The sequence below is a fragment of the Apus apus genome, chromosome 12 (genome assembly GCF_020740795.1).
Source record: "Apus apus isolate bApuApu2 chromosome 12, bApuApu2.pri.cur, whole genome shotgun sequence".
NCBI classification, from domain to species: domain Eukaryota; kingdom Metazoa; phylum Chordata; class Aves; order Apodiformes; family Apodidae; genus Apus; species Apus apus.
Window position 1 is genome coordinate 9,938,560 of NC_067293.1, and position 20,880 is coordinate 9,959,439.

Here is a 20,880-nt window from a genome sequence, read left to right on the forward strand (position 1 = left end):
TCCCAGGATGGGTTCCTTCCCTTTTCTCATGGAATGTCCCTTTGGCCTCACTTCCTCCTCATCCAGCCAACACGGCCCTTGCAGCCCCAGCCCTCATGCTGGTTATTGCCCAGCTACTCCCACCTATTGTTCACCACATCACCTTTCCTTTAGCCTTAAACACTCCTGCCCCTCTGGTTCATTATCTCCTATTCCCTGCTGCATGTGCTAGGCTTTTTATTTCTCTTCATATGCACTTATGATACACAGAGTCGTTCATCATCCTCTGTTTGAGTCAGCTCTCCAGAATATGCAGGTACTTAAACTTTGCTCCTTCTCTTTTACACCACCATTGACTTCACCCACTCAGTTCTTGGGAGTGCAAAGGCATTTAGCAGAGGTTTGGGGTTTTTTTTATTTTTCTCTCTCATATTTCTTCTCATGAAATGTCATAATCTGTGCACAGAAGCTACCTGGGACTTCACCCACAATTAAACCTGCAGAGTTATATACATGAACTTTGGTGAATCAGAAGCAAAATTATATCTTGCTCGCAACACCCTGTCCCACAAATTTGAAACAACCAATATTGCCTGAAGCCCTCATTTAGCTGTATGGAAGTACCTTTTACTGACACACCTGGAATACCCCAAATACCTGGTGTAAACAAACACAATATCACACCTCATCAGTTTGCACCTTTATTTTTAAAAAATGAAATAGTCAAAGTACTTTCTTTTGCAAATATCGACACATAATATATTAACTTTTAATATTTACAGCGTGTTGCTGGGATGTTCTTGTAGAAAATGCATGCTTCTGGTCTGAAACCCAGAGCAAAATGCTTCAGACCATTTAACTGCAGCCATATAACATAAACCTGTACAGTATCCAGTCACTATTCAGCACAGGAGTTAGAGCAGGAATAAAAAAATTGGGATCTATTGTTTCCTAGCAACGAGGCTGAGGCCATTATAACACAATTTCTGTAAGATCAGAACCTCTAACTGGTGTTAGACAGAAACTGAAGATCTTGGCATACATTGTAAACATTTTTACTGTTGATGAGAAAGCTAAAAAAGAACATTACTTTGACATATATCGTATGCTATGCGTCTCTTTCTCATTTATTGACACTTCTGCCTGAAGAGTATGAAGCTTTTAATGTGTTACCATGGTTCATACAAGTAAAATACTGTCAAGGACACGATCTGATATACTAACATTTATTAAAAGGCTAAAGTCCACCACGAGATCTAAGGAAAAACTGGAAACTGTCAAACACATTTCCTTAGACAAATAATGGTAGGTGAGAAATGCCCGGACAAATCCACAGTGAGTCCGACTCCACCATTCCTGGTTTCTGCCAAGAATTGATTCCTCTGACAGTCAGGATGCTTTCCACCAGGTGATGTTTTGTATCAAGGATGGGTTTAAATAACAGTCAGTGTTTGACAGGGAAAACCCTCATGGCTGTCGGTGGCAGCCGGAGCGGAGCGTGGCCGCGTCGGATCAGCCACGCACAGCGAATCCCCCGGAGCAAGCGAATGCCTGTCAGGGATCTGCCCGTCTCCTTTGGCTCTGGCTCAGCCAGGAGCTCCTCTGCCTAAACTGCCCTCACCTTCAGACCTGTCCCTGGGCTTCCAGCAGCACCAGTGGCCGATGGTCACCTTGGAAAGGCTGCTGCTAGGTGAGCCCAGCCCCGGCTGAGCCGGGGCTCGGTGGGCTGGGGAGCTCGGGGCCATGGAGAGGCCACCTCTACCTACTAGTGTGCAGCTGAGAGGACATTCCAGAGCGCAAACCAACCAGCTGGGCTGTGTATACCAAGTTGCACATTGATCAGTTCATATATATTTATTTGGCTATGTTCTACATAGATATCTATATATATATATTTATACCTCTGAAATGTTCTAGATTTGCTAAATAAATATAAAAGCAAAGGAGACATTACTTGTACACACTATTTGTTTGGCTGTCATAAAAAATATAGCACGCATTTCTCATGGTACGTACTCTGCAAGAGGATAGTGTGCAATAGTAATTTTAATTTTATATTTTATTTTAATATTTAATTTAATTTTGTATTTTATTTTTTCTGCTTTCAAAACCTTGTTTGCAGTGCAGAACACTACCATCAAATTAACTGACCTAAATAACAGTAAAAATTTCCATGTAGTTACTTTTATTTTTTTTTTCTCTTTTCTCATTTGGGTCTCTAGGCTATAGTGCAAAATTAAAAAAAAAGGACAAGAAAAAAGAAGACCAGAAAATTAACAGTGAGAAATTGGGCTCATGACTCGGAAATATTCCCTGCCTTCATCTGAGGTTGTTCACAAACAAGATGGTCCAAAGCTATTTGTGATAGTTCTCAAGCATCACTGCTGCCTGGCCCATGTGTAGCTACAACTTCAGTCTCCAGTGCTCTTTCAGCAATAACTTAACACTTTAGCACCATCATCTCAAAACAAAATCTTTTTTTAGTTTCCTATAGTTCTGAAACTGTTAGGATGAAGGCCTTCCTCTGCTTTTGTGACCGGGCTGTGTAACATCACGTGATTCTGTATACATCCATATTCTCATAATAAACATTGATCAAAAATTTAACCTAGACTGCACCTAGACTGGGAAAATGCCAAAAATTTGTAACATATTTCACTCTTTGACCTTTTGGCATAATATGAGAACAACAGTAATCAAGGCAGTATTAAAAAACACAGCTGTAGGTAATACAAAGTGCATTTCCTGCATGTAATACAAATATAACTTTAAGAAACTAAAGGCACAAGCTAACTAAATATGTATTACATACTAGAAGTGCACAGTTCAAGGTAATTCTAATAGCTTGAAATATTTTTTTCAAAATGGGTATTTAAAGCAGTTTGAAAATGACACCTCATTAGTGAATTGCAAAAAAGTATAATTGCTTAAAATATAAGTAAAATAGACTCTAATATTGACATCTTGGATCAGTGATAAAATACAGCATCACGTTTATGAATGCACACTATATACAATTCATAATTTTTTCTTCCATTGATTAAAAGCATATTAGAGGCTCAAGGATTGAAAGGTCCATTTTTAGGCTGGTGTGGAGGTATTCAAATTCTCCATGATTGTACAGAAAATTATGGAAATCAGAGCTGTCAAACCTGGATGTCGTCAGCTCCTGATTCTGTACATTAGTTAATGATGAGCCTGATCAAAATGTGTATGTGCAGATTTTGGTCCACAATTCCCCCTGGCTGGGAAGTAGAGGGTGTTTTTAGGAGCCAGGCTCTCACTCAACTTGACCCTGCACCCCCAAAGCTGCACTGTCTCCCAGGGGAGCAGAAGGAGTCTGGAAAGAGAGGAGAATGGTGTGAGGCTGAGACCCAAGTCCCAACCCCTGGGGTGATTCAGGTCTGAGGTGTCACTTCAGGCTCATCTCTAACTTTGGTACAGTCTACTCCACTTGCCCAAAAACAAGGTAAAAAAAGAAAATGGGAAAGAAAGGAAGAAAGACGAAGAAATTACTTTGTTGGTTTCAGTAAATATGAGCAGAAATTGTTTCAATATATTTCCTATGTCTGTTTTGAAAGAAATGTGCAATAACATCACTGTTACGGATACACAGGCTCTATAACAAAACTTCTAGCTCTGAAAGTCAGTAAAGGAAATCTGCTTACCTGTCCCCCCCACCCCGTGTGCCCTCCCTCTTCTCCCAATAATCAGGTCTTTTAAAAATGACAAGCTGAAAGAAGGATCACCAACTCTGCTATGAAATAACTGTGCCAGCAGCGCATGATACCTTGGGAAATAAAAATTTCTGCCCATGCAATATAATGCTTTTCTATGTGCTCTAGATATTGAGCTGAAAAGTGAAGAGTCATCCCCAAAATGTTCTACGTGTATCGACATATTTACTATCCACACTTAGGTTCATCAACTCTCAACCCACTGATCTTCTTCGGACTCAAAAAAAAATGAGTAATACAACAGGATTATTAATCTGAGATGAAAAGAACACGATGCCTAAGCCCAACAACACTGCACTTTCCGAATGATCTGTGAGAAGATGAGTCCTGGCCCAATGACTACAGACAAGACTGATCCTGCACTGCTTGCTGTTACCGTACCGTGTGGGCTCTCTCAGCTGGGTAAAGAGGGTTGTCCCCAAAGCACTGAGTTTAAGCCCAGTCTGGAGCACCCTGATACCAATGGAGAGCCTCCTGTTGACCATGGTGTTCACAAAGCCCTCCTTTGGCCTCCTCTGATGCCTGGCTGAAGGCCAGCAGTGTGGTGCCATCCTGCACCCCTCTGCCAGGAAGATCAGCAGCTCTGTGTGTGCTGTCAGACTCAAGCACCACCCAGTGCCAAGGGAAGCCCTGGGGGTGAGGCCCCCATGTGCAAAAACAGACACAACGTGGTGTTCATCACTGACTGGTTAGAAGGTGGCTACAAAGCCCACAGGGAACAGCCTTTCTTTCCTGTATCCCATACAAGTCAGGTTTCCCAGGTCAGAAAATCCCTTAGATGTGAGGAATGACATGTGCAGGGTTGGTGAGCAACTACAAAGTTTCCATATACAGTCTGGTTTCTGTAGGCAATCCCTTGAACTTGGGGGAGCTCTCACTGGGCTAAAAACTCCTCAGTAAACACAGGCCGCAGAATCAGGCTCTGTAACCTTTTAAATAATTGGTGAGTTATTAAATCAACAACAGAAAAGTCCTGTTTCTTTAGAAGAAGGCAGAGCACGCTGCGCTCCCCCCACCCCACAAGGATGTGCAGTACCAGCCCGGGCACCGGCGCGCAGGCCGCGCTGCTCAGCTCTCAGGACTCTGCTTCTGAGATCTTTGAATACTGCCACACAAGAACTAAAAATCGTCACTGTCATCTCTCAAAGAGTTAAACGAACAATATTAAAATACCATCTTCTGTCACATTTAAAGGCAGTTGGATATGTTTTTTCCTTTATATTTATATATACAGAGTTCTGATCTAGAAAAACCAATACAATAAACCATTTTACGTTTAAAAACAGGCAGTCTTTGGTGACGCAAAGGCAGAGATTTTCTTTGTTACCTTCTGCCTATTTCACTCTGTCTCATAAAGTGAATATTATTGGCACTGTCAGAAAGTTCGAGATACTGCTCCACAGACAGAACAAAATATCCATCGTAGCCTTGTACCCGCCCAGTGCTTAAAAGCTGCTGTTTCTCTCCATCTGTCCATGCCCTAATACCTTCTTCCCCTTCCTGCAGCCGTCTCTGCTCCTTAGTCCAGGCCTGAGCCACAGCTCTCTGCCTGGCTATCTCTAAGACATGGTTCTTTTCTTCTTCCACCGTTGTTCCATACCGAACGTTGAAGCACAGGGCGCCGTGCTGGAGCTGGATGTCAGCAAAGCGTCTAGTCCTGCCATTAATCACCGACGTCATCTGCGACACCGTCACGTTGACGCCGTTCTCCAAGATGCGTCGTCCTCCCGTGTTGCCGATTAGGGTCAAATCTTCTTCCAAAGACCCCAGCTTGATGAAGTAATGTGTGTCTCGGCCCTCTATGGTGAAATGCAGGTTTTCCAGGTAGTGGGCGTTGTTGAGGATGGCAGCAATGCGCCGGCTGTCCTCGTTGGCCACGCCTATAACATCTGCTGTCACTATGCCATCCTTTATAGCAAATTTGATACCTTTTCCAAATACGGAAGGAGCAGCTGCAAACCTTGGTTGCTTCACCCCCTCATAGCACTTTCCATCACTATACCTGGGTGTCATAGGAAGCTGATCCAAGGATATAAAGTTTCGGAGTTGCTTTTGTAGCTCACATTGAATACCAAGGATAGTCTGGAAAAAAAAATAAATCAATACAGTTTGCAGGAGAGGCATCTTGCAGTTCATTATAGTGTCTCACAGACTCTACTAATCTCTTAATTGCTTAGAATGGATCTTCAATTTGCTTTTAAAGCATTGTGCACATCTACAGAACCTGGGTATGCACACAGGCTTTCCAATCACCTGAGGTATTCCTTTCTGTCTCTTGCACTCTTCACTTTCTAGAAAACAAATGGAAAATGTATTTATCACAAATTCTATTTTTGTATTTGTTCTTCCTGTTTTTTCTTCCTCCCATCTTCAAACTGTTATTTGGCTGGCTGATTTTTCAAGGTTTAGGTGTGAGGAAACCTGAACTCAGAGCTATACTCACTCACATGGTCCTATGCTTAGTCTCTGTGCATTTAATTATGTCTTCTGTAAAACAACAGTAACAGGTTTTATAGCCCATTCTTTAAGTAAAACAGGCTGCAAAGGTCTTCAGACACTAGAAGAATAGGAACCAAGCTAGTACCTCAGATCTTGCTCCTCATGGAGGCTAAAAAACCTTACTCCAGCCACCTGTTTGTCTTTTAACACTGCACCTACTACTACACTTTTTCTGTGCCTTTGGAATAGCTTCCTCAGTATCTCAGTGACAATTCTACATGGACATGCTCCTATATGTGGAATGAGCTTACAGCCCTCTGCACTTTGAGCAGTCATTTGTGTATGAGAAAAGAAGTGTGTTAAACGCTGTTATTGTGAATTTCCAACCCTTTATACTTCCTTTTCTAATGACAACATTAGAAGAAAAGTGTCTTCCCTCTCATTTTGTGAACTTGTATTTCTTTGTTAACAGAAGCTCATATGGTCAAATGCAAACCATGAACTGCTCAGAACATGGGTAGCTGGTCCTGTTGCTGCTACACTGATTGCTAGACCCCTGATAGCTGCTGCATGGCTCTTCTTTACCAAAAACAATGCCTGGAACAAGTCTGAGGTTTACAGATTTCCCTGCTAAACCATGGTAGCACTTCTGTTTTCCTGCAATAATTAGGCAGAGCTACAGACTTGTAAAGCTGTTTATATCCTTGGTGATTTTGCATCTCTTGTGACACCTTTTCTGAACCACCTTTTCTAAGGTGAAAATTTGTGGTTTTAATTTTTTACTTCCACATATTTTTTTAGTAGCTTATTCAATTTTCAGGCAAGCACCTTTATCCCTTTTTTTCTATCCCGCCCCTCAGATTTGGATGGTTTCTGTGTAACCTGCTGCAGGGGTTCTTCACTACACTCATAGAAGCTTCTCCCTAAACCCCTCCTCTGTTCTGCCTGTACATAATGTGAGACCATTAAAGTTTCTAGCATTTTTCAGCCTATTTGCCTTGCCTATCATGTTGAGGGAGACAGTCACCTTGTTTCCTTGATCTCTAATATTTTCTAATTATATTCAGCTGAGCAGAGTTTTTGCTAACCTTTCCAGGATCCCACTCTTGGGTTTTTGTTTGAAGCTGTAGAAGTTCATAAGTTGTCTCCAAAGCTTCTATCTCCGGTTTTGGGAATCCAGGTAGTACGTTGTGCAACTGGAAACCAAACAGCTCTAGCCAACTTCCAATGTCTACAAAACAAGAAAATAATGCTGGCAATAAGGCACATAAACCCTAGAAAAAGTGAGGGTAGTCTGCAGAAATCCCAGCTATGCAGAAATAATGATTCCACATCAATTTATTATTTCATGCTGGCTACAGCATTTATTGTAACAGACAAATTATTTGATTACAAAGCATAGCTATAGTCTAATCAATAGTGTACCTTCTATCTATTTATAATGGAAAAAAATTCAAATTAAGCTGCCTCCATTCTTTCTCTAATTTTAGCACTTAGAAAAACAGCAGAAAGAACTATTTGTTATTTTCTTAGTTGCCATAAAAACTATAGAAAACAGATACAGCTCAGAAAGATGTTATCTATTGCAGAGATTACTTTAACAGATGTAAGATTAGAGCCAAATAGTAACTTTGGAGATTTCTGGAGTCTTGAATCCACACCATAATTTGACCAAAAGTTATATTTTAATGAGAGACATGTTATTTTTACCTGTTGTATACTTTGCAACGTCTTGGATTCTGCCAACTGGGTAATTATTTTCAAATGAGTAGAGATTAAATGGTTGTGGGACAGCATTCAGGTGTTTCCACACATGATGATTTGGTGTAGTCCACCGACCAGCAATAACATCGTAGTCCCTCTGACCCAGATGAACTAATTTAGTGAGAGAATCATAGAGCCCACCATGAAAACCAATGATAACCTGAAAATCTGGATTAGTGTCCTGGTAGATCTCTCCATATGGGGTGTACAAAATCTCTTTTATGACTTGGCCCCGACTGCTAAATACTGCAAGAGGTGTTCCAGTATTATCACAAGCAACATAATACTCTTCTCCACTGCTTAATTCCATCGCAATGAGATGCCCTTGAAGATCATAATATAGAGATGTTATTTCTGAGCTAGTATGATTATACAAGTGAGTAACTCTAATTGGGTTGGAGAGATCAGCATAGAAGAACTGTAAGTGTTGTCCTAGGCTTGATTTACTTGCAACTCGTCTTCCGAGACCATCATAACAGTATTGCACAGTCCAGCCAGACACTTTGTTGTATGCTTTGTTCAGCAGACCATTGGAGTTGTACTCAAAGATCTCATTGCCCCTTTGCCTGAGAAAACCGTCTTCATCCATTTTATATTGAATTTCTCCAAGTCTGGTAATGCGATCTCTCAGATCGTATCTCAGAGGAGTCAGGCGTGCACTGTTTCCATGGCTCAGCAAGTTGATGTTGCCATTAAGGTCATAGCTGTAGCGCCACTGGGTTTTATCATTCACAGACACAGTCTGAAGTTGGCCATCAGCATCATATTCATAAAAATATCTCGTTATATTGGCATCTACACCTACACGGATATCACAGATCACCATACGACCCATAGTGTCATATTGGATGGTCATCCAGTAAGCAATAGACTTGAGAATTTCATATTGTACTTCAATCACCTGACCATTTGCACTAAAAATTTTGGTATGCTTCATCACAGTGGTGGTTATAACTTGGTTTAAATCATAATTAATTACACTGAACTTCCCAAATTGCTCAGTCCTGCCAGAGACATCGACATAACGGTACAGATCTATGGGAAGAGGTGTCTCGTTTATCATGGCCTGCATGCTGGTGACACGGAAGTTGTTATAGCTGTAGTCAAACCTGGCATTTACAAGCCCTTCTTCACTAAACCTGAAGATCTGGCGACCAATGAGTGGACCTGTCCAAAACAAACAGGGGAAAGAGGAAAAACAAGAAAAATAATTAATTATGTCCACAGTACAGTTACCTACAGACCAACAACTGATGAACTCTAATACATTCTTAAGCCTTACTGCTACTTGACTGTCTCAGAAAGTACCATTAACTAAGAATGCTAGATTACTCTCTCACAAACTGTTATTAGTGCTTGCTTTACAAAATATTTATTTTTTATTATTTTTTTTTAAATGAATGCTATTTTATTCATAATTACATTTTCCATTCATTTGCAAAATAATTCTAAACTAAACTTATTTTACTTGGTGGTTTCCTTCCTCATATAATGAGTCCTTTTGAATTTATGTTATATTATGGTATAAACAGGGAAACTGGAAAATACAAACAATAAAAAAACTTGATTTATTATTTAGCAAATATCCACCCAGTGGAATAAAAACACTCGCACATTATAAGAGCTATTCCATACCAAGCAATAAAAAGAAAACTCTATTTCAAACGGGACAGCTATATACGCCTATGGACACAGAGATATACTCATATCTTTTTCTATTGAAACATAACATATAAAAACTTGTAGACATAAAAATAATGGAGTTTCATGCCAGTTAAGTGCAAGACCAGGGCCAAAAACTTTAGCAAAGTAGTCACAGTTACACAAACCTGTTTGCCTGTATCTGATGGTACAGATGAACCCATCATGCATTAAATGTATCGTTTTAATAACCCCAGAAGATTCCTCATAGGTGAACGTGACTTGAGTAGTATCGTAAAGAATCTCGGAAAGTCGGGACTGTTTGGTGTATTTGTAGAGGACTCTGCGTCCTGTCCCAGGATACAAGGTCTGCAGAAGCCGTTGGTCCCTGGTGACATCCTGGATGAAGGCTGCGTGGCTGTCGGGAGGGGTGTAGATGTTGCGGTAGTACCCAACGGAGAGCATGGTTTGCAGGGCGTGGCGCACCATGCTGGGCATGGTGACCGACAGCAGGTAGTTGGACTGGTCGTACTCGAAGATGTAGCGGCGCTGGCTGGGCAACAGGAGCATCACTGACTGCAAGCAAACAGGAATGGCAGAGTAAGTGGCTGATCTAACAAAGGATTATTCACATGTGCCTGAAGGTTAAGAAAATGCTGAAACGACCATCCACTCCTGTAGTCTGCTTTTACTGTCTGCACAATTCCAAGTGAAGCTTTCAGCTCCAGGAGGCCTGGCCAACAAGGGGATACAAAACATGGGGACACTAAGTCTAGAGGGAAGGACCTCCAAACTGGAAGGCAGATGTGGCTCTCAGTAGCATTTCAACCTCATGCTGACTTACTGTGTGGCTTCCTCCCAGGAAGCAAAAACAGAGGGAACCTCTTCCTCACACACAGGCAGAGCATCTGCGCTAGCAGATGTTCCTAGGGAAGGTGGAAAGGGGAAACTTGCAATGGTGGGTACAAGGTGTTTAGATTTTATGGGCACTCGGCTTATCTCTAGCACAGACCTACCCCTTTTTCTGTATATCTTTTACACATTGCCCCAGAGGTCACAGCATCTCCATGCTTATGGATGGACAAAAATTATCTGCAGGTTCTTTGGTTCTAGGTCTGTTTTTTAATCTTAATAAAAAATATAAATTCTACACAGGTACTTGGTATTTGCCCTGCGTTGGTTAACTGTGGCTGGTCAAAGAAATCTGGGTTTTTTTTCTGTTTGTTCAGCAGATGAATATGGTGGATATTTTTCTGTGCAAATTTAAAGTCTGAGATACCTAAACCTTTTCACCAGTCATGTGCAAAGTCACAGTGTCAGAGTACAAGCCCACTGATGAACAGTCACTGTTGAAACAAGCACAATGAAAACACAGAGTGAAAACTGTACGGGAGAACTCTGTAGCTCCCCCAGTGCCAGTGAGTAGCTTGGCGGTCCCAGAGCACTGCACATCCTTCCACACTGAGCTGAGATGGAGCACTGACCCTGCACAGTTCTCAGCTCATGACCCAAACCTGCCAGGCACATCAGCAAATTTGTCAGGCTTCTGCATGACTGAGACATCGTGCAAAACAAAGTCTTATAAGGAAAAGTGTGACTGTTTTTTCATAGAAAATTGGAGAAATAAATCAGAATACAAAGGCATTTTTTTTCCCCCTCTAGGCTCAAAGATCTTCACTGGGAATAAAGCACTGAAAGCTCAGCCCTGCAATGTGTTAAGTAATGCTGGCCCTGAGCCACTTTGCTCTGACAAATCACCCAAGGGTTTATTCAGGGACCAAGGACAGGCTAAGCCTTGGCCATCCTCTCTGCATCCCTGGCCCCTCACCCTCCCAAGATGTGTTTCTTCCTGCCCTTGGTGAAAGACATCTGTCATCTGTACCAAGCCACAGAGCACCAACATATGCCACTTGCAAGTCATCCTCTGCCAACTGGTGACGACAGACCTTCACACCGAGCTTTTTGTGATCACTTTACTGCTGGCCTGCCCAGCATTTCCAACACATAGAGTGTTTATTTTGTTTCCACCTTCACTCAGCTGCCCCCCATCTGCAATAAACCACTGGCTGAACCTCTCCTGGTGCTGCTGTGATGCCTCTCTCTCTGTACTGCTCCCGGGCCTGTTTTTAAGCTGTCTACCATTGACAGGGTATGAATAACAAGATCAGAAACATCTCTAATGTAACTTTAGTGCCCCTGTGTGCCATTTATACAGCACTTTGTGGCTTTTCCACTTTTGTTCAGGATAGTAAAAGGACAGACAGTACAAGGGTTAGAGACTTGGCATCCTCTCTAGCCTATTACAGGGCATCATAAAGAGAAAAAAAATATGAATTCCCATTTAATCCTAATAATATTACAATAGATTTTTCAACTCTTTGCACAAATTGGGTTCCAAGTGTTTTAACGGATTTCAGCTCATAAAACATCCCAAAAGCTGTCATTTTATCAAAGCAACCAGAGCCTGGTCAACCACATAATGACTGATGCTGCATGGTAGCTCAAGACAAACAGCCCGTGGCAACAACCTGGAGCTCTACTGGCAATAGAAAGTAATGCTGAATGTCTCCACTAGATGTCATTTCTGTCCAACATACACACGAAGCCACTCAGCTATTTTGTCTGGTGGTAAACAGCAGGATTTTGCAAGCATGGAGTAGTCAGCAGATTTTGTAACACCATGAACTAATTGAAGAAAGTGACCAAAATTAGAGGAACTGAATCGCATCAGTAAATTATTTGCAGTGCTACTATCATACTGCTTTTTAAAACCTAAATTATTTGGGCTACTTTTGGAAAAGGTAGAGATTTTTGAAGATGTACAATTGACTCATCAAGTGCTAAAAAATGAAGAATTAAATAACTCTGAATTGGAAGCAAATTATATAATTGATTTTTTGATAAAAAGAATCACTGGGTCTTAGGTTTCATACAACCTTTAGCAATCAGTGCATAATTAACACAGTGAGTTATTGACTTTAATGGAGCCACAAAATAATATTTCAATGTCTAGTTTTGACAGTGAATTCATCTTTCTTTGGCACAAGGAACAAACAGTGATGAAAGTACATTAAATAGCTGTACAATTATGTCCACAGTGTGTATGTCAGTAATTTTAATCACAAGTTACAGCATAACCCAAGCCTGCTGTTACCTGAACCACTAAGCTTTTGTGATTGGCTTCTACAGGATCAGCATTTGGCTTTTGCGATTGGCTTCTACAGGATCAGGATTTGGCCCCTTGTGCAGAATTCCAGATAACATTTTTAAATTATCTGACTTTATTTATAAACTCATCATAAACTAAGAACAGACAAAATGGTTTGGAAAGATAAGCAGCATACATCTTCCAAAATTATGGTCCATTAGGCCCAGAGAAAACATGAAAGATTCCTCCAAAGGCAGCCTGCCCAAATATTTGAAATCTGTACTAAACGCCTGTTTACTTGCAGTTTGCAGAAGAGCATACAGACAAAAGAAGCCCGGAGAAATTTATCTGAACCAAACTTCTGAAGCTTCTAGGATTTGTCAATCGTGTTAACATGTGCAAGCACCATACTGCATGCAGACAAGGAAGGAATCACATTTTTATGCATTCTCCAGTCTCAATCTTTTTTTTTTCTCTGAGTTTGGTTTAAGTTTTTTGAGGACCAAGCTTAAATACATTCAGAATAAGTACAGAAAAGTTTATCTTAAAAGTACACATTTGAAGCTTTTTAATATATAAATAACTTCAAAGTCATTGGATTTTCTGTGTGTAATACTCCCTTGCAGTTTTACCTCACCTGTTCCCTCATAGCCCTTTCCTGTGGTTAACAGGTTTCTGAAAACTCAGGGTATATCAGCTAGTCCAAGATGTTATTTAAAAAAAAAATAAATAAAATGGTTAAAAGGATGGTGTTAGAAATACAGTTTCACACTAAGTTCTGAAACCTTTAAAAATACAGATTGGCTTTTTGTTTTTGAGAGACAAGTCCAAATGAGATGCTTCTACGGATTCTCCCAACTTGTGACCACTACCTATAGACATAAATGAAAATTATAATACTCAAGCAATTTAGACACAATATCACTATAAAAGCAGAGCAATAACTCAGTTCATATTAATGTTTCCCCCCACAAATGCCCCTCATAAATACTGAAGTAATTATTCCCCTCACAGGACCAATCCCTTTTTTACAGTGCAGCACTAAATAAGTGCAAGCTTTTACTCACTGGCTTATGATTTTAGCTTAAAAAAGTGTTTTTGTGGGGACCAAAAAGTCCCTTTCAGTGGCTGCTGTATTTTTGACTACATTATGCAGATTCAGCAGTGAGAGTGTCCTTTGTTCACTAGAACTTGGACTGAGACCAATAAGTCATTTTTACCTGCCAATTAAACAAATCTGAGGTGCCGGGAACTTCCTTCAGAACTAAACTATGGCAGGTGTGAGAGGCTGACATGTAGGTCTAAGCATGTCCAGAAACACTTTTACTTAGTTATCTAATTGCATGTGTTTTCTGTTTAAAAAATCTTCAATACCCTGAAATAAAGTCTTAAATACTCTGGCAAGAGGTAGCATTATATCTATATCAAAACAAATATATTTGCCTTGGTACAACAATCCACTTTTTAAATTATTTACCTTTTCTAAATATGTGTAACTCCATATTTTACCATCTGCCCATGTTCTGGAAATTATGCTCCCACTTGGATCATACTCCATTTTCTCAGTCCAGGTTCCTCTCTGGATATAGGTGACTAATCCAGAATGTGAATAAGTGATATTGACCTCATTGTACTTGCTGATGGGTGACCATAAAACTGGGCGTCCTGTCTGGTCATACAGAATCCGAAGAGTGAATTTTCGATGATCATCATAAATCTTTCCTGTTCTGGTTACATGATCAAAATCAATGGAGAGCAGGTTTCTGTTGTGGGCCTTAACACAAAGATACAGTAAGGTGAGAAAAAAATGCATCTTAAATACACACAATACAAACATTGCTGTATCACCTCTAATAAAAATGTGCAATGGTTTAGCAATATGATTGAAAATTTAGGCCTTATTAAGACAAGAAAATAGAAAAATATTCAGATGACAAACAGGAGGATCAATAAACAAAATGCTGCTTGCATTCAGTTGAATTATACTTTCCATTACAGGATGCTTCCTATTTCCATATGTTAAACTCTTACCTCTGCTCTCACCCCTTCCTGTGTTTTTCTTCTTTCTTCTCAGCTTTGACCTCTGTGGATGGACTTTTTGATTTCAGTCAAAGACACAAAGTTAAGCCCGCAAAGTAACAAAAGTATCCTATCAACAGGTCAGCTACTGCTCTGGCATACATAGCCCACATCAGGTTCCATGTTGCTGCCACAACAGGAAGAGCTGTGCATGCAGCTGTCCAAGACCCTGCTCACCACCAGCTTCGTCTTTCTTCACAAAACCACCCCACTCCCAGAGCTCACAAAAGCCACTGGAACTGGTGTTTGGTGGCAGCAGTTCTCCTTGCAGCAGCTCTCTGACCACATTTGGAACCTGCAGCATTTGCTAAATTCACTGTGTCCAAAAGACTAACAGAGGGACTGTGCTACACTCTGTTAACACTTATGGTCCAGCAGGAAAATGCAGAGGGGCAGCCCAATTCTTTATTTGAAATCAAGTTCAAAGCTGTGCCAACTGTGAAGACAAAATATATTTATCCAATACTTTCATCATCTGCCTCCTTAGATCATTCAGTCACTGGACAATCACTATTAAATTCCATTTAAATCAGAGATATAATTTAGAGAACCATAAAATTTTGTGCATTGACTTGTGCTTTTCAGATCAATGCTCAATACGCTCATTGTATTAATCTACTGCATTTTATGTAATCGCTTGTACTAATCTATTCCAATTAATAATCTCTGTATGGCAGAGACCTGTCAGTGCAGGTGTCAGCCCAGCACCCAGCACAGGGCTGACTCCTCACCGAGACCTGCAGGCAGAGCTGTAAAGCGAATGCTTAGGAATAACTCTTTAATAATTTAAGCTGTGATTATAGGGTGGTAGTGATTAGAAAGAACTTTTATTTTTTTCTTTCCCCTTTCTGTTTTTAGACACAAAATAACTTGAGAATCTAGAAGAAGCAGGTGTTCTTTCTTCAACTACCATTCCTGGGGTTTTATATACACACATGTCTGACTTTAATAGTGTTCATTTACAATAGCTGTAAAATACCTATATACCCCTGTAGATGGCTGTAACTACTACAATTTATGCTCTAATGATAGTTAAGGAGCCCGAGTTAAATGTGATGCTCAGTTCAACTCTGCTTGTATACAGTCTGATGGATTAATTTGATTATATTTCTTTGCAAACTTCTTTCAATTTCTAAAAAAATCTTTTGGTGGTGAAATGGTGAAAAAACTGAAAAGCAAGTGGGGCATATACCCCGGCTCATATTCACTTACTGTCTACGTCCATATTTAACGTTCTTATTTCTATTATTATTCTTATTATATAATAATATATAATAACAATATTATTATAACATATAATCAATATTATTATTATTATTCTATTATTGTAGAAAGCAGTTAGGAGAAAAGAACGGCTCAAATACAAATTCACTTGGAATCAAAATTTCAGGGACGATACAACAAATAATGAAAAAAAAAGAGAGAATTAGAAGCTGTATTTGAAAGCTCACATAGTTAAAATAAGGTTTGGGTGGATGCCATTACTTCCCTTATACTCCACATTTTATGTCTCATTTGTTTATTTTCTTTTATTAAATTTAAGCTAAATTTAACACCCTTCTGAAGGCAAGGCAGAACAATACATGGGCAGCAGGGCCCATTTCAACATTTTGTTACAAGCCAGAAAACAGTGTTGGGTCAGAATTTCAGCTGATGAAAAAAGAGAGAAAATTCAGCTAACTTCAATAACAATGTTAGCAGTGCATAACAAATACTTATTATATATTTTGAAACATTTGTTGACTTTTCTTTTGTTAAGTTTTATAGCTAGAAATTTTGCAGACTAAATAACCACAGGAATTTGCACTTTTCTTGACGTTCACTCTCAAACGTAAACTGTCTACAATGTGTAAATCAGATGGGATAATTGTATTATTTCCTTATCTGTGTTTTGACTTGAGTCAACATAAACTGATACACATTGGCAGGGGATTTGGTTCTATCATTAGAATTTGCTGTGAGACTGGTAAACAAATGGAGATAATTTACTAAATGCAATAATAAACATAGCTGTCAAAGCCTGTATCTGCAGGACTTTTGAATTGAGGCCAGCAACTTACTTCCTTTTTTATTATTAAAACAAACAAAACAACCCCCCCAAATAAGTAAGACTGGCCAAGCATCCAATTTGAAATTTCATAGATACTCAGCTATAAAATCTGGACTGCATCCAATGCCAAGTTCTTCTAAGTTATGCAAAAGACAGGAGGGAACAGAGATGCATTTTAATCAGTATATTACTATGCATCACGCTCAATGGTTTTAACAACAGCCTTTGCTTCATTTTTAGAAGTCAATTAAAAAAGCAGTTCAATTGATAAAAAATAAGTCTTGCTAGATTAAGATTGATGTTAAAATGCCTGATTGTACATAGATTTATTATTAATATAAAATATATACATGCCTACAGACTGTTTCATATAGTTTCAGGAAGCATCAGGGCAGGCAGTTCTGCACTTAAAGGAAGAAACCTGTGATTAATTCCTGTTTCCCACATTGATTTAGATACTGAGATAAAGTTAGATGCCTGTTCAAGCATTGCTGTTAACTTACTCACTTCTGCTCTATTTCTAGAGCACGAATTCACACCATGCAAAAATCCCACTTTATAAACCACAACTTTTACAGCATTATTCAGAACATGCTAACAGTCTGCTTTCCAAAACTGGAAAAACCCCCACAATCCTAATAGAATGACATGCTTTCAAGATGGTTGCTAATTGTGATTAAGAATTAAAAATGTTAGGACCAGGTAGAGAAGGAAAAGCTTCCTTCTCTTCAACTAGGTCATCCTTTATCTCATTCCCAGTTACCTGCCTTCTAATTTATACCTCTTAGCACTCTGAGCCGTTTGTTTCAATGATGGTATCAGGACTGATCTCTAAGTAACATCTTTATATCTCATCTCTATGCTTTTTGTGCTCTTCCATTGTGCTGTTTTTTTTTCTTTAACTGAGGGTTCCTGCAAGTGTGCTCATTTCCATTGAGAACTGGTCCAATCCCCAGAGCTATTCTTTACATATATTTTCAAAGTTCAGCATAGTGCTTTCTGCACTACATTGGAAGCTTTCTAACAAACCTCCTATTGTGCCACTCATAGCACATTAAGTGTTTAAAAACTTTCTTTTAAAAATAGAACTCACTAGATGTTTTCAGAAGGTCCCATCAGAACCTCATCCAGCATAAGGGCTTCTAATGATGCTATTTTTCTTTTTTTTCTCTCAGCAGCTCTCAAGGATCTGTCAACAGCAAGCCCTAAATCCCTTTTATTATTTGGCATACTGCTTTAAACACACTATATAATGGAATTTTTGCTCCTGCTGTCCTGCATATTTCCTTTTAATCACCAAGGAAAGATAGCTGTCTCTGGGTAAATTCTGCTGCTCCATAAATTCCTCACCAGCTGCACTGTTCCATTTCCTTCAACATCCACTGACTCCCCACTCCATCAGCATCCCATGGAAACATCTCAGTGCTACAGCTGAACTCCAGGACCCATTTATTTCAACTACCCTCCAAAGTCCTTCTAGCTACAGCCTCATTAGCCCATTTGTCCCTTTCTCCTATTCCTATTTACATGGTGTAATGTGCAGAGCATTCCATCTCCTTTCCACTAACAGCTCCTCATTGAATGTGCTATCTCACCAGATTCCCTCCAGCCTTGCCCTCCAGCCCTCAGACAGTCCTGAGCTCAGCACAGTCAAGGGAGGGGAAAAGATTGCAGTAGAGGCAGCTGACTTGTCCTTCTGAGGAGGCTGGCACAAGCCATATACCATCGTTGGAAAACAATACACACAATTTAGAGAAATAACAATGCAATTTTCAATAGCTGTGATGCTATTGGATGCTTTTGGAAGGACAGAGAATATAAGACAGCAGCACATTAAAATAATTCTTACACTTCTTCACATTCCATCCTCTCACAGGATGAAGGTGAAAGGGAGAAGCAGTACACAAATGATTCTATGCACCAACAGAGTGATCCAGAGGTAGGTCAATCACTTGAGCTCTGAATAGCTTCAGCATTGCAGTATTTCAATGAACATTTTATGCCTCCAGCCAGTATCCATTTAATCCTGACCAATTTGTGAATTTCTTCCCTTTTTTTGGTAGGCCATATTAAAGAGTACGCAGAAGCAAGTAGATATGAGTTAAGAGAATCCAAAATCAATTTCAACAATAAAAATTACAACAGGCATAATCATAAAACTGCAGGATAAGTTGTTATATTAAATATAACTAACTTGAACAACTTGGTTCTGGCAATGTAAGCAGAAGAGATGACTGACTACGTCCTTTTTGTTTAAGACTTTTATCGTGTAACATCCTCTAAAAAGGGGGCCATACAGTTATTTAAGAACAAAATCACACAGAAATAAATCAGATAGGTAATGTGAGCCATGCAGGCCATCATTTGGATTCTGCCACCTTAACACACCTTTGCCACTGTAATAAGTTCAGTTGCCTCCCTAGACAGGGCTATGAGGACTCACACTATGCCAAGGAGGAGGCAGTCAGAAGATGGGCAAGAAAAAACTAAATTAAACTCTTCCTCAATTTCAAGATCCTAATAAAGTAATTGTGACTGTAAAATCTTAAAGAAGTCCTTTCAGATGGATGTTTCACATGCAGTGGCCAGTCTGGCTAAATCATCCAAGCCTTGTGTTTCTGATTGATCAGCACAGTTGAAAACCAAACAGATGATAACATTAAAAATATATATAGGTCCTCATAGCCGAAAGACAATCCAGAGATTTTAATAACCATCTTTGTGTTTTCAGAGCTAACAGATGTATCTTCAGAGATAATACCTACCCAGACAGGTTGTAGTTAATAATGCAATATTTTTAAGGCAAAAATTCCCAGTCGTACTACTGGAAAAGGCATTTTAAAGGCTGAAATGTGAAAAACAGAACTGAATTTGTAAAAAACCTGATCTGCGACGTTGCAGTCTCTTTGAGTCTTAGTGTTACCTAATTAAATGCTGAATGTTGACCATCTGTCATTGTAATCTGTGAGTTCTCCTCACAGACAAATATAAACCACAGATGCAATGTTAAAGTAATTCTTTATTAGAGCCATAGTGCAACCCAGCCAGAGAGAGAGGGGGGGTTTGAGAGTGGTTGGTAGAGTGGAATACACAGCCTGTCTGGATACACTGGGAGGTTCTACCTCCCTCTGGCTTGCAGGAAACACACTGGCCAGGACACCTAAGGTGTGCCCTGTGAGACCCACTGCCCCAGGCAGAGGTTGCCACCTGTTATTTCCCCCAGAAGAAAGACAGTCGATAGATCAGAGAGAAGCAGAACGTAGCTTCAACTCTGCTGCTGTGCCAGAGTACCTACACATAGTCATTTGCTCACAGCTTCTTTCAAAGCCATAATTAAGTTCTTAGTTGAAAAAGAAGAGGAAGAAAAAAATAATTATGTCTTGAGGTCAAGTCTCACAACCAAAATCAAGCAGCTATCAAACATCCCTGCAACTGTCGGAGGCGTCTGGTTTTGAAATTCATGGCTGGGGTGCACCATTGAGAAAAACTTTCCACTGCTCTTCTTACAAAGCAGAACATTTCAACATGACTGTAGTTCAATGCCTTTCAAAGGGAACACTGCACTTCACACAAGAGGAAGCCTTACCCGTAGCCTTCTCTCAAATGTGGAGATATTGCCTTTGGTCTGCTCCCTCCTCTGCCTCCATTCAATGAGATTTGAGTTATGCTCTCCAGGAAGGGAGATATTGCACTTCCCTAAAGTGGGGCTGACAACCCCTGCTAGAATATGAGGCTCCGTGTTAAGTGTGATTTCCATCCCACTCGCAAAGGTGACTCTCAGAGACCCATCTGGGCTGACACGGTAAATACTCTGTGTGTTATCTGTCAAAAAACAACAACCAAAACCAGAGAAAACAGGGAAACAGAGAAAAGGTCAGATCTCCAGGTTTACGAAGCAAATGTTAGGTGCAATGGGGCTTTGTCCCTAGGCTTCAGCTGAACATACACCAACTGCAGTGTGATTTTTGCAACCTGTAACCTCCAGCTCTTCCCATGTCTAAAAAGCTTTTTATTACATTTGGCCTGATGACTTCCATGATAAA

The 20,880-nt window shown here is 39.9% G+C and overlaps 1 protein-coding gene across 4 annotated transcripts in view; it reads right to left on the minus strand.

Annotated features, from left to right (window-relative positions):
* Positions 1-4,845: 4,845 nt before the first annotated feature.
* Positions 4,846-20,880, minus strand: part of TENM1 (teneurin transmembrane protein 1) — a 314,346-nt gene continuing 298,311 nt past the window's right edge. For all 4 annotated transcript variants that reach the window (XM_051630327.1, XM_051630326.1, XM_051630323.1 and 1 more), the window contains 6 exons: positions 20,424-20,659; positions 14,186-14,482; positions 9,749-10,136; positions 7,866-9,086; positions 7,244-7,386; positions 4,846-5,798 (listed from right to left, as the gene is read on the minus strand). In XM_051630327.1, the coding sequence (XP_051486287.1) occupies positions 5,040-5,798; positions 7,244-7,386; positions 7,866-9,086; positions 9,749-10,136; positions 14,186-14,482; positions 20,424-20,659 (3,044 nt within the window). In that variant the 3' untranslated portion in view covers positions 4,846-5,039. The remainder of the gene's footprint in view (positions 5,799-7,243; positions 7,387-7,865; positions 9,087-9,748; positions 10,137-14,185; positions 14,483-20,423; positions 20,660-20,880) is intronic.